Consider the following 12,569-nt stretch of genomic DNA (forward strand, 5'->3'; position numbering starts at 1 on the left):
TTTGTTCATTGATATGTCTCTTTTTGTTGAATTTTTATTTTATTTATTTATTTTTTTGAGATGGAGCCTCACTCTGTTGTCCATGCTGGAGTACAGTGGCATGATCTCGGCTCACTGTAACCTCCACCTCCTGGGTTCAAGTGATTCTCCTGCCTCAGTCTCCCAAGTAGCTGGGATTACAGGCACCCACCACCATGCCCGGCTAATTTTTTGTATTTTTAGTAGAGACAGGGTCTCACCATGTTGGCCAGGCTGGTCTCAAACTCCTGTCCTCAGGTGATCCACCTGCTTCGGCCTCCCAAAGTGCTGGGATAACAGGTGTGAGCTACTGCACTGGGCATTTTTTTTTTCTTTTTGAGACGGAGTCTCGCTCTGTTGCCAGGCTGGAGTGCAATGGCACAGTCTTGGCTCACTGCAACCTCCCCCTCCTGGGTTCAAGCGATTCTCCTGCCTCAGCCTCCCAAGTAGCTGGGATTACAGGCACCTGCCACCATACCCGGCTAATTTTTTGTATTTTTAGTAGAGACGGGGTTTCACTGTGTTAGCCAGGATGTTCTGGATCTCCTGACCTCGTGATTCACCCACCTCAGCCTCCCAAAGTGCTGGGATTGCAGGCGTGAGCCACCGTGCCCGGCCCAACATTGTTTTAATCAATAAATACACACACACACACACACACACACGCATTTTTTTTTAAACAGAGTCTCGCTCTTGTTGCCCAGGCTGGAGTGCAATGGTGTCATCTTGGCCCACTGCAACCTCTGCCCCCTGGGTTCAAGCGATTCTCCTGTCTCAGCCTCCGGAGTAGCTGGGATTACAGGCGTTGCCACCATGCCTGGCTAATTTTGTATTTTTAGTAGAAACGAGGTTTCACTATGTTGGTCAGGCTGGTCTCAAACTCCTGACCTCAAGCGATCCATCCACCTCGGCCTTCCAAAGTGCTGGGATTACAGGCATGAGCCACCACTCCTGGCCTATATACATATATATTTTTTTCTTTTGAGACACAGTCTCTGTCACCCAGGCTGGAGCACAGTGGCACGATCTCAGCTTACTGCAACCTCTGTCTCCTGAATTCAAGCAATTCTCCTGCCTCAGCCTCTGGAGTAGCTGGGATTACAGGCACCCACCACCACACCCAGCTAATTTTTGTATTTTTAGTAGAGACAGGGTTTCATCATGTTGGCCAGGCTGGTCTTGAACTCCTGACCTCAGGTGATCTCCCCGCCTCGGCCTCCCAAAGTGCTGGGATTACAAGCTTGAGCCACTGTGCCCGGCCATGTTTTAGTAAATATTTTAAAAATAGATGAGTGATTTCTCCTTTTCAATTTGCAGTTCCAGCATTAGACCCTGGAAACTACTGATCTGAAGACAGAAACCAGCCTTTATGCACCTGACTGTTCCCACCCCAGGGGGCTGATACTTGCAATGCCACACCCAATTTTTGAACTTGACTGCCCCAGAGTCCACCAGTGAGCTTGGGAACCTCTGATTTGTTAATTAATTAATAAGCCTCTGGTTTAGGAGTCAGAGGTGAGAACTTTAATTCAAAGTGAGCCATTAATTAGCTGGGAATCGTGGGCAGGTCACACCCCTCTTCAGTCCTCAATTAAGACCTGCAAATATTTCTGTGTGTGCTTATTTGTATATTTCCCATTATAAATCCTCAGAGGGGCTTTCGAACCCCAAAAGTTGGGGACCTCTGCACTAGATGGTCTTTAAAGTTCATTCCTTTAATAAATATTTATTGAGGGCCTACTATGTGCCAAGCCCTGGGGCTGAACAAAGCCTGAGACACAGACAAGTTCCCTGAGATCTTGTGGAGGTTACATTCCTGTGGAGGGAAACAACCAACCACCATGGGAACAAACAATTACAGATGGTGGTAAGTCGCAGGAAGGAAATGAAACAGGTAATAGGGAAGTGATGGGGTTATGGGGGGGAGGGCCGGCCCTCCAGGTGTTCAGGAAGGGTCGTTTTTCAGAGGTGGTATTATGGGTTTGAACTGTGTCCCCCAAAAAGACATGTTCTGTTTTCTTTCTTTCCATCCTTCCTTCTTTCTTTCTTTCTTTGAGACAGAGTCTCGCTCTGTTATCCAGGCTGGAGTGCAGTGGCACGATCTTGGCTCACTGTAACCTCCGTCTCCCAAGTTCAAGCGATTCTCCTGCCTCAGACTCCCGAGTAGCTGAGATTACAGGTGCCAGCCACCATGTCTGGCTTATTTTTGTAGTTTTGGTAGAGACGAGGTTTCACCATTTTGGTCAGGCTGGTTTTGAACTCCTGGTCTCAAGTGATCCACCTGCCTTGGCCTGCCGAAGTGCTGGGATTACAGGTGTGAGCCACTGGGAGGCCAGAACTTCAAGTGATCTGCCTGCCTCAGCCTCCCAAAATGCTGGGATTACAGGTGTGAGTCACTGCGCCTGGCCTCATTCCTATGTCTCTAATGCCTAGAAGAATGTCTGGCGCACAGTAGATACTCAATCTTTTTTTTTTTCAAAGACAGGGTCTTGCTATGTTTCCCAGGCAACTCAACATTTACTCAACAATTAAGTATCCACTATGTGGTTGTTTCCCTCCACAGGAATGTAACCTTCACAAGATCTCAGGGAACTTGTCTGTGTCTCAGGCTTTGTTGGAACCCGAGGGCTTGACACATAGCAGACCCTCAATAAATATTTATTAAAGGAATGAACTTTAACACTTAGTAACACTTAGTATCACTTAACACTTAGTATCACTTTCTAACACTTGGAATGTGACCCTATTTGGAAATAGGGTCTTTCCGGATGTAGTTAAGTTGAGATGCGGTCACACTAGGACAGGGTGTCTTTTTTTTTAGTTTTGAGAGAGGCTCTTGTCCTGTCACCCAGGCTGGTGTGCAGTGGTGTGATGGCAGCTCACTACTGGAGGCTGCAAAGGCCCTGAGTTCTGGGAGCCCACGCTATTTGTTGGTAATCCAACAGAGAAACAGGTGGTGAGAATGTGGCGGTCAAAAGGGCATGTTGCATTAAGCACATCACTTACAGCTGTGATGGTTTAGCATTTGCTCTGCTACTTGAGATAATGGAGAGCAGGTTCTTTTAACTCAAGATACAATTGATCCTGGGTGAGCAAGGAGCAAGGAGCCAGCAAGTCTAGACACATTCCAGAGCCACGAGCCCTGGATTCTGTCCAAGCCACAAGGGATTTTTATGCCCTAGGCTTAGATTATGGTGCATCAGGGTAGCCTTCCACCCTTTAGCACAGAGCTTGGTGTTCCAAAGGCCACAAGGGGTTTTAGACCCTGGCCCCAGGACATGTTCCAAGACTCTTTTACATTATGTCAGACATATAAGCCCTGCCTCGGCTTCTCCCAACACTCAGCTTTTCCCAACACACTACAGCCTCGACCTCTGGAGCTCAAGTGATCCTCCCATCTCAGCCTCCCAAGCAGCTGGGAATACAGGCTTGCACAATGCCCGGCTAATTTTTGTATTTTTAGTAGAAATGGGGTCTCACTATGTTGGCCAGGCTGGTCTCCAACTCCTGGCCTCTAGTAATCTGCCCACCTCGGCCTCCCAAAGTGCTGGGATTACAGGCGTGAGCCACCATGCCTGGCCGGAAAGGGTGTCTTTTTAAGACAGGACACACGCAGACATGCACACAGGGAAGAAGGCGGTGCAACAGGGTAGAGATTGGGGTGATGCAGCTGCGAGCTAAGGAATGCCAGAGAGTGAAGGACCCCCCCGCCACCACACACACCCACAAGCTCTGAGGAGGGAAGGATTCTGCCCAGAGCCTCAGAGGGAGCACTGCTCTGCTGACGCCTTCCTCTCAGATTTCTAGATGCCAGAACTGTGAGACGATACATTTCTTTATTTTCTTTTTTTTCTTTCCTTTCCTCCCTCCCTTCCTTCCTCTTTCTCTCTCTCTTTTTTTTTTTGAGACGTAGTTTCACTCTTGTTGCCTAGGTTGGAGTGCAATGGCGCGATCTCGGCTCACCACAACCTCCACCTCCCTGGTTCAAGTGATTCTCCTGCATCAGCCTCCTGAGTAGCTGGGATTACAGGCATGCGCCACCACACCTGGCTAATATTTTTTTTTGTATTTTTAGTAGAGACGAGGTTTCTCCATGTTGGTCAGGCTGGTCTTGAACTCCTGACCTCAGGTGATCCTCCTGCCTCAGCCTCCCAAAGTGCTGGGATTACAAGCGTGAGCGACTGCGCCTGGCCTCCTTTCTTTATGAGATTGGGTCTTGCTCTGTTACCCAGACTGGGGTGCAGTGGTGCAATCATAGCTCACTGCAGCCTTGACCTCCCAGGCCCAAGGAATTCTCCGACCTCAGCCTCCGGAGTAGCTGGGACCACAGGCACGTGCCACCACACCCAGCTAATCTGTAAATTTTTTGTAGAAACAGGGTCTTCTTATGTTGCCCCAGTTGGTGAGAATACATTTCTATTGTTTAAACTACCCAGGTTGTGGTTATGGCAGCCCTAGCAACGAACACAGGGGGCCGGGCACGGTGGCTCATGCCTGTAATCCTAGCACTTTGGGAGGCCAAGTCGGGTGGATTACTTAAGGTCAGGAGTTCAAGAGCAGCCTGGCCAACACTGCAAAACCCCGCCTCTACTAAAAATACAAAAATTAGCTGGATGTGGTGTAATCTGTCTACTCCAGAGGCTGAGGTATGAGACTCACTTGATTCTGGGAGGCGGAAGTTGCAGTGAGCTGAGATCACACCACTGCACTCCAGCCTAGGCGACAGAAAAAAAAAAACCCATAAAAATAGAAGAAAAAAGAAAGGTAAAAAAGTTAACACAGGGCCGGGAGCGGTGGCTCACGCTTGTAATCCCAGCACTTTGGGAGGCCGAGGCGGGCGGATCACGAGATCAGGAGATCGAGACCACGGTGAAACCCCGTCTCTACTAAAAATACAAAAAATTAGCCGGGCGTGGTGGCGGGCGCCTGTAGTCCCAGCTACTTGGAGAGGCTGAGGCAGGAGAATGGCGTGAACCCGGGAGGCGGAGCTTGCAGTGAGCCGAGATCGCGCCACTGCACTCCAGCCTGGGTGACAGAGCGAGACTCCGTCTCAAAAAAAACAAAAACAAAAAAACAAAAAACACAGGTGTCATTTGAAACTGAGGCCTGAATGATGAAAAAAGGCACATCGTATGAAGATTTAGAGGGAAGAAAGTTCCATGCAAGGTCAGGAAGAGTAAAAGCAATGGCTGGAGGGGGTACGAGTCCAGGGCGGTGAGATAGAAGGGACTGGAAAGCTAGGCAGGGGCAGTTCTTGCAGCACTTGGCAGAGGAGGGGACAGAACTGGATTTAATCAGCTTGGAGGCGGTTGTCCCTTGAACGACAGAAACAGCTGTTAAGGACGTCACCCAGAGCGTCAGAGGGCAGGAATCTAGGATGTATTAGCTGCAGCACATAATAATGACAACGTGAAATGACCGTACCCTCTCTGAGCTGCGCCGCCCGGCCCCCGACCTTGCTGGATGGTCGATGTCAGCTCCAGCCTTCCGGGGCGCTGGCCTGGGCTCAGGTCAGGCAATGACCAGGGGCCGGTGAGCTTTCATTTCACCTCCCCCAAATCTCCTTTCCCCAAACTCTAGACACACCCAAAACACACAATCTAAGTCAAATAATCTCTGCAAATGCAACCTGCAGACAAGTCCCCCAACTCTTCCTGGAAGAGACAGATTCTGGAGGCGCAGAGGCACTGCCAAGGGGGCCGCAACAGACCCCGCAAGACCTTGCAAGCCTGCCATGTCCCGCTCCGGAACGCCGCACGCGGGGCGGGGCGGGGCGGGGAACATGCGCACGCGCGGCCCCGCCTCCCAGGCGTGGGGCGGGGCGGGCGCCGGGGAGGGGCCGTGTCGTCAGTTGCGCGCGTGGCTCCGGCTGCGCAGGAACAGCTGGTGCCTCCGAGGGCCGCCGGCGAGCGCGCGGGCGTGGGGCGTTGGGGGGCCGGCCGGGCAGCGCTGCGGGAGCTGCCGCCGCCGCCGCCGCCGCCGCCGCCTTGCACCATCGCATCATGTCCGGGCAGCTGGAGCGTTGCGAGCGCGAATGGCACGAGCTGGAGGGAGAATTTCAAGAACTGCAGGTAGGGCCAGTTTGCCTGGTCCCGCAACTCTGCTGCCCGCGGTGCAGCGCCTTCCCCTTCCTGAGCCTCCGGCCCCGGCGGTGGAGATAGTCAGGGCCTAGGGAGTGCCCCGGCGAGGCCCCGGGGGCGGACGGGAGGCATGGACCAGCCCCCTCCCATCACCCGGCGCTTCAGCTCTTCGTCCACGTGGGGCGCCGGGTCGCAGCCCCCATTTCCGCCGCCCTCCCACTGGCTCTCTGCTCCAGGCACCCCCTTCGCTGCAGAAAGTTGGTCTGTGGCCTCTGAGGCAAGTTCCAGGCGTGTTCATCTGTGGGGGTGGTTCAAAGAGAACAGCCCAGCCCCCACCTCTGCAGGGTCTCCCCAAATCTCACCCCGCCCCCTCCCATCTGCTTTTGGTAGCTCAGCTCCCACCGCGTACTCTGGCGGGGCAGCACCATCCTGCAGCTCTGTTTTGGGAGGTGTACTTAGGAGCTGTTCACCTTGAACCTCTAGGCTGTGCTTGGGGATTAGGGACCCCTATTTCCTGTCTTTGGGGGCTCTGACGCTGCTGCAGGCTGAGTTTGGCGTGGAGAGCATCTGTCAGTTCGGACAGCTGGGTCGCCTCACCCAGTGATAGGGGAAACTCCCAGCTGTATCCTTCTAGCCCGGAGCCTCACACGGGGTGGAGTGAGGGCGGGTGTAAGGCGGGGGTCCTCCGGGAGAATGGCGTTGCTGCTGGGGGTGGGGAGCGGTCCTGGCAGCAGTTGTTCCTGCTAAGAGGTTCGGAGAGGCCCCAGCTACCTACCGTGTTGACTAGAGACGCCTCAGGAAACCTCGGGGTTGACCAAGAGGGACTCGGTGACTATTTTTGAAGACAGGGCTGTTCCCTCTCCAGTCACGGGATTGTTTTTTGGGGGGTTGGCTTTGCCTGAAATTACATTGCACACCATCATCCCAGTCCTCTCATTTGGAGCAGTGACATTGTCCCTGTCCATGTAGCTCTTGTCTGCAGTTCAGTTGGCCTCCTACAGTGTGCAGAGGGGAGAGGAGGTTGCCAAGGGTGTCTCCGATGGGTCTTTCTAGACACGTGGCTGTAGATTCTGATCAATAGACAGAGGGTTGCTGGAGAGCTGAGGCAGGAATGGGGGTGCCGTTTCAGGCATGAACAGAGGGGAAGGGACCTAGACTCATCTCGGCCTGTCCAGCATGTGTAGGTTGGTGCTTTCTCTTCTAGGGCCTGGGTCCCATCCGGTTCTCAGGGGACTGTTTTGGCTCCACTCCCACGGAGAAGACTCAGCCACTTCTTGTTTTGTTTTGTTTTGTTTTTGAGATGGAGTCTCACTGTCGCCCAGGCTGGAGTGCAGTGGCGAGATCTTGGCTCACTGCAGCCTCCGCCTCCCGGGTTCAAGCCATTCTCCGCCTCAGCTTCCTGAGTAGCTGGGATTACAGGCGTGCGCCACCATGCCCGGCTAATTTTTTTGTGTTTTAGTAGAGATGGGGTTTCACTATGTTGGCCAGGCTCCTGACCTCAGGTGATTCACCCACCTCGGCCTCCCAAAGTGCTGAGATTACAGGCATGAGCCACCGTGCCTGGCCCTCAGCCACTTCTTCTTTTTTTTTTTTTTTTTTTTTTTTTTAAGACAGAGTCTTGCTCTGTGGCACAATCATGGCTCATTGCAACCTCCGCCTCCCAGGTTCAAGCGATTCTCCTGCCTCAGTCTCCCAAGTAGCAGAGATTATAGGCGCGCGCCACCACGCCCAGCTAATTTTTGTATTTTTAGTAGAGACAGGGTTTCACCATGTTGGCCAGGATGGTCTCAATCTCTTGACCTCGTGATCTGCCTGCCTTGGCCTCCCAAAGTGCTGGGATTACAGTAGTGAGCCACCGTCCTTGGTCGTCAGCCACTTCTTAATGTTTTGTGCTACTGGGCTCGGAGGTCATGGTCAGCTGTGGAACCAAGTGGATGTTAGGGTTGGGAATGGGAAAAGAGAAGAGGTTTGCTGTGTGAAGCTTGTGTTGTTCATAATTCCTGTCCCTTGCCATGCCTTAGACAAGGAGGAGGAGGGGGAAGAGTCTTAACACTTCAGAGTGAGGCCCGGCGCGGCGGCTCATGCCTGTAATTCCAGAACTTTGGGAGACCGAAGTGGGTGGATCACAAGGTTAGGAGTTTGAGACCAGCCTGGACAACACAGTGAGACCCCGTCTCTACTAAAAATGCAAAATTAGCTGGGTGTGGTGGCATGTGCCTATAATCTCAGATACTCGAGCGGCTGAGGCAGGAGAATTGCTTGAACCTGGGAGGGAGAGGTTGCAGTGAGACAAGACTGCACCATTGCACTCCAGCCTGGGCAACAGAGCAAGACTCTGTCTCAAAAACAAAACAAAAAACAGCAACAACACTTCAGAGCTGTGCAATTAATGCAATTAACAGCAATTAGATAGCAAGTCTTGGCAGGCAGAGGTTGCAAAGGAGTTGTTTGACTCTTTCTTAGGGCTTGGTCCTCGGATGCTGAGGTGTGTTAGGGACAAAGGGATTGGGAATCAATTCTGGATTTTGTTCCCTGGTGCACAGCAGGGGTTGTAGAAGAAGGTCTGAGTGAGTGGAAACTGATGCCTCCTGCTCGGTTCATAATGGGGGAACTGGAAGGGACTGCATCCTACTTTGGGGAAGAGGGAGCCTGCTGGCTGCAGGCTTTGGTGGTCATCTGCTGGGTCAGGGCCCAGTCAGGGATGGCTCCCAGTGTCAAGATCATAGACTGGAGCAGAAACTGCCGTCTACACCTTCAATTCACAGATGAGGAAACTGAAGCTTGGGCATGCTGATTGGCTGGACGGGGGCCACACAGCTAGTTAGTGGTAAAGTTGGGGCCATAATTTAGTTCTCTAAATATTGGGAGACCCCTCTCTGCCTTCTCACCTTCCCCTTCATGTTAGATGTGAGAACTCTGAACTCTCAGGCTGCAAAAGGCTCTGGGATTCTGTATATGGTAAGTAGGATGTCCATTGTATATGTGCTGTGCGGTTTTGGATACGAGATATTTGTTGGGAGCTCGGTGCATTGGCTCATACCTGTAATCTCAGCACTTTGGGAGGACAAGTTGGAAGGACCGCTTCTAGCAGGATTGCCCAGCAGTTCGAGACCAGCCTGGGAAACACAGGGAAACCCCTGTCTCTACAAACAGTAAAAAAAAAAAAAAATTGCTGGATGTGGTGGTGCATGCTTGTGGTCCCAGCTACTAGGGAGGCTGAAGTAGGAGGGCTGTTTGAGCCCCAGAGGTCAAGGCTGCAGTGAGCCATGACTGCACCACTGTACTCTAGCCTGGGTGACAGAGTTAGACCCTCTCTCAAAAAAAAAAAAAAAAAAAAGAGAAAGATTTGTTGGGGAACAAGCAGGTAACAGCAGGTAGGTAGGTTAGGTAGGTGGCACACTGAACTAGAAAGCTTAACAATAGGAAGGATTTTTTTTCTACCAGAAAATCCTGGTCTATTTTAATTTTCCTACATCTTCCTTAGAATCCGGGTTGAGGGTTTCAGATTCGTATCTCATTGATTCTGGGGTGATGTGTAACGATGTGTAATGTCTCCATGTCTTACCTTCTATGTCTTACCTCTTTTTCTGTCTTTTTGTTTTGTTTTGTTTTTTGAGACAGAGTCTTGTTCTGTCCCCCAAGCTAGAGTACAGTGGCATGATCTTGGCTCACTGCAACCTTTGCCTCCCGGGTTCAAGCTATTCTCCTGCCTCAGCCTCCTGAGTAGCTGGGATTACAGGCACCTGCCACCGTGCCTGGCTAATTTTTATATTTTTAGCAGAGGCGGGGTTTCACCATCTTGGCCAGGCTGGTCTAGAACTCATGACCTCGTGATCCGCCTGCCTTGGCCTCCCAAAGTGCTGGGATTGCAGGCGTGAGCCACTGCACCTGGCTTCCCTTTCTTAAATGAAGGAAAGCAAGAGTAAACCTAATTCTCAGACCCCAGAAGATTTGAAAGGTCTTTGGAATTTCCCTCCTCCCCACCCCAAGAAAACCCAACGTAATCTCTGGGACTGTCGAGAGGAAAGGATCAGTTTTCTTTGGACTGTGATTTGCATGTGTCAGGGCCTTCCTGAACCCTGGGGCACAGTTGAGTCTCCATGAGGACTTAGTTTTTGGGTGGTTGGGGTTTCAGGCATGCTGGTGAGTTGAGTGCTAGTCTGAGACCAGTGTGCTCCTGGTCTCCTGGCCTGTGGTGTGACCGCAGAAGGTCACTTACAGACACAAGGGCAAGTAATTTAATGAGCATTTCCTGCCTTGCATCACTGGAAACCTGATCTTGTTCCTCTCAGCCAAGGAAGAAGGTGGCCTGTAGCAGCTTTTCCCTAAGTCTGACCTCACAGTGATGCAAGGGCCTCGAAGGCCATTGTAAAGATTTTGGCTTTTACTGCTAATGACATGTACGTCCGTCTGACTGCTGTGTATAGAACAGACATCAGGGAGACAGGCTCGAAGCAAGAAGATCAGCATTATTTCATTAATAACCCTACGAAATAGATCCTGGAATCTCTATTTTACACAGGTTAAGTCACTTATCCAAGGTCACATGGCCTATCAGTGCTGGAGCCAGTGTTCGAACCCAGGCTGTTGAACACCAGCATCTGTGCTCTTAACTACTGCCCAAGGCTGATCTGTGCCCTGGGTACTCCTGTTGGCTTTTGTTTCTCTTCTATCTTGGCTTGTGGGGCGTCTTTCTTTCTTTTTTATTTGAGACGGAGTCTCTCTCTGTTGCCCAGGCTGGAGTGCAGTGGCTCGATCTCAGCTCACCACAACCTCCGCCTTCCAGGTTCAAGCGATTCTCCTGCCTCAGCCTCCCAAGTAGCTGGGATTACAGACGCGTGCCACCATGCCTGGCTAATTTTTGTATTTTTAGTAGAGACAGGCTTTCACTATGTTGGCCAGGCTGGTCTCGAATTCCTGACCTTGTGATCCACCTGCCTCAGCCTCCCAAAGCGCTGGGATTACAAGCGTGAGCCACCGTGCCCAGCCGGGCATGTTTCTTTAGTAGCAGATTATGTGGAAAAAACACTGCACAGGGAATCAGTATTCTTTTTTTTTTTTTTTTTTTTTTTTTTTTGAGACGGAGTCTTGCTCTGTGCCCCAGGCTGGAGTGCAGTGGCGCGATCTCGGCTCACTGCAAGCTCGGAATCAGTATTCTTGAGTTCAGGTCCTAGCTTTGCCATTGTCTAGTATCTGAATTTGGTGAGCCACCTCTCTCAGCTTGAGTTTCTTTATTTAAAAGGCTGACAATAATAATAATCATAACAACAACAATAACAATGATAGCTAACTGTGTGAAACATAGATTATCCCATTTAATCTAAATGTCAACCCATGGCCTGGAGCAGTGGCTCATGCCTGTAATCCCAGCACTTTGGGAGGCTAAGGAGGGCAGATCACTTTGAGTTTAGGTGTTCAAGACCAGCCTGGGCAACATGGTGAAACCCTATCACTACAAAAAAAAAAAAAAAAAATACAAAAATACAAAACTTAGCTGAGCATTGGTGGCTCGGTCCTGTAATCCCAGCTACTCGGGACGCTGAGGCTGGGGAATCGCTTGAACCCAGAAGGCGGAGGTTGCAGTGAGCCAAGATTGTGCCAGGGCACTCCAGCCTCGGTGACAGAGTGAGATCCTGTCTCAAAAATAAATGAATGAATGAGTGAATGAATGAATGACAACCCTGTTTTTTAGTTGAGGAGATTGAAGCTAAGAGATGTTAAGTAACTTGAAAGTCATGGAGCCAGAATTTGAACCCATGCCTGCTGTATAACTCAGATACTTTTTGGGTTCCTAATACTGTGGGCTCCAAAAGTATCCTGAGACTCTTAGCTCTCGAAGAAAAGTTTTGTTTTTTTTTTTTTTTTTGAGACGGAGTCTCACTCTGTCGACCAGGCTGGAGTGCAGTGGCGCAATCTCAGCTCACTGCAAGCTCTGCCTCCTGGGTTCATGCCATTCTCCTGCCTCAGCCTCCTGAGTAGCTGGGACTACAGGCACCCGCCACCACACCCAGCTAATTTTTTGTATTTTTAGTAGAGACGGGGTTTCACTGTGGTCTCGATCTCCTGACCTCGTGATCTGCCTGCCTCAGCCTCCCAAAGTGCTGGGATTACAGGCTTGAGCCACTGCGCCCAGCCTAGAAGAAAAGTTTTGAACTTGCTGGGTCTCTTTTCATTTATATAGTGCTTTCACATAATGCACTATCAGGACTCTTAGTTGCAAATGAAAAAAACCCAGTCTGACTGGTTTTAAGCCAAAAGAGGGTTTATTGAGTCAAGTCTCGTGGCAAATGGCTTCAGGCAAGGCTGGATCCAGGAGCTCAGGTGATGTCTGTGTGTTGATGTGTGTCTCTCTCTCTCCTCTGTGTGAGCATTATTCTCAGGCAGTCCCTCCCATGTTGTGGCAAAGATGGCCAGGTAGCCCTCAGCTGACATCTGTCAGCTTAGCAGCTCTGGCAGAAACAGCATCCTTTC

General features: G+C 50.9%; 1 protein-coding gene across 2 annotated transcripts in view; it reads left to right on the top strand.

The window, feature by feature from the left end:
- The first annotated feature begins 5,873 nt into the window (after positions 1-5,873).
- The window catches only part of TMEM120B (transmembrane protein 120B), a 69,821-nt gene continuing 63,125 nt past the window's right edge, over positions 5,874-12,569 (top strand). The window contains exon 1 of one of the 2 annotated variants that reach the window (XM_030821533.1): positions 5,874-6,089. In XM_030821533.1, the coding sequence (XP_030677393.1) occupies positions 6,021-6,089 (69 nt within the window). In that variant the 5' untranslated portion in view covers positions 5,874-6,020. The remainder of the gene's footprint in view (positions 6,090-12,569) is intronic. The other variant, XM_030821534.1, reaches the window with a different exon arrangement.

This window comes from Nomascus leucogenys, chromosome 10, assembly GCF_006542625.1.
Source record: "Nomascus leucogenys isolate Asia chromosome 10, Asia_NLE_v1, whole genome shotgun sequence".
Classification (NCBI taxonomy): Eukaryota; Metazoa; Chordata; class Mammalia; order Primates; family Hylobatidae; genus Nomascus; species Nomascus leucogenys.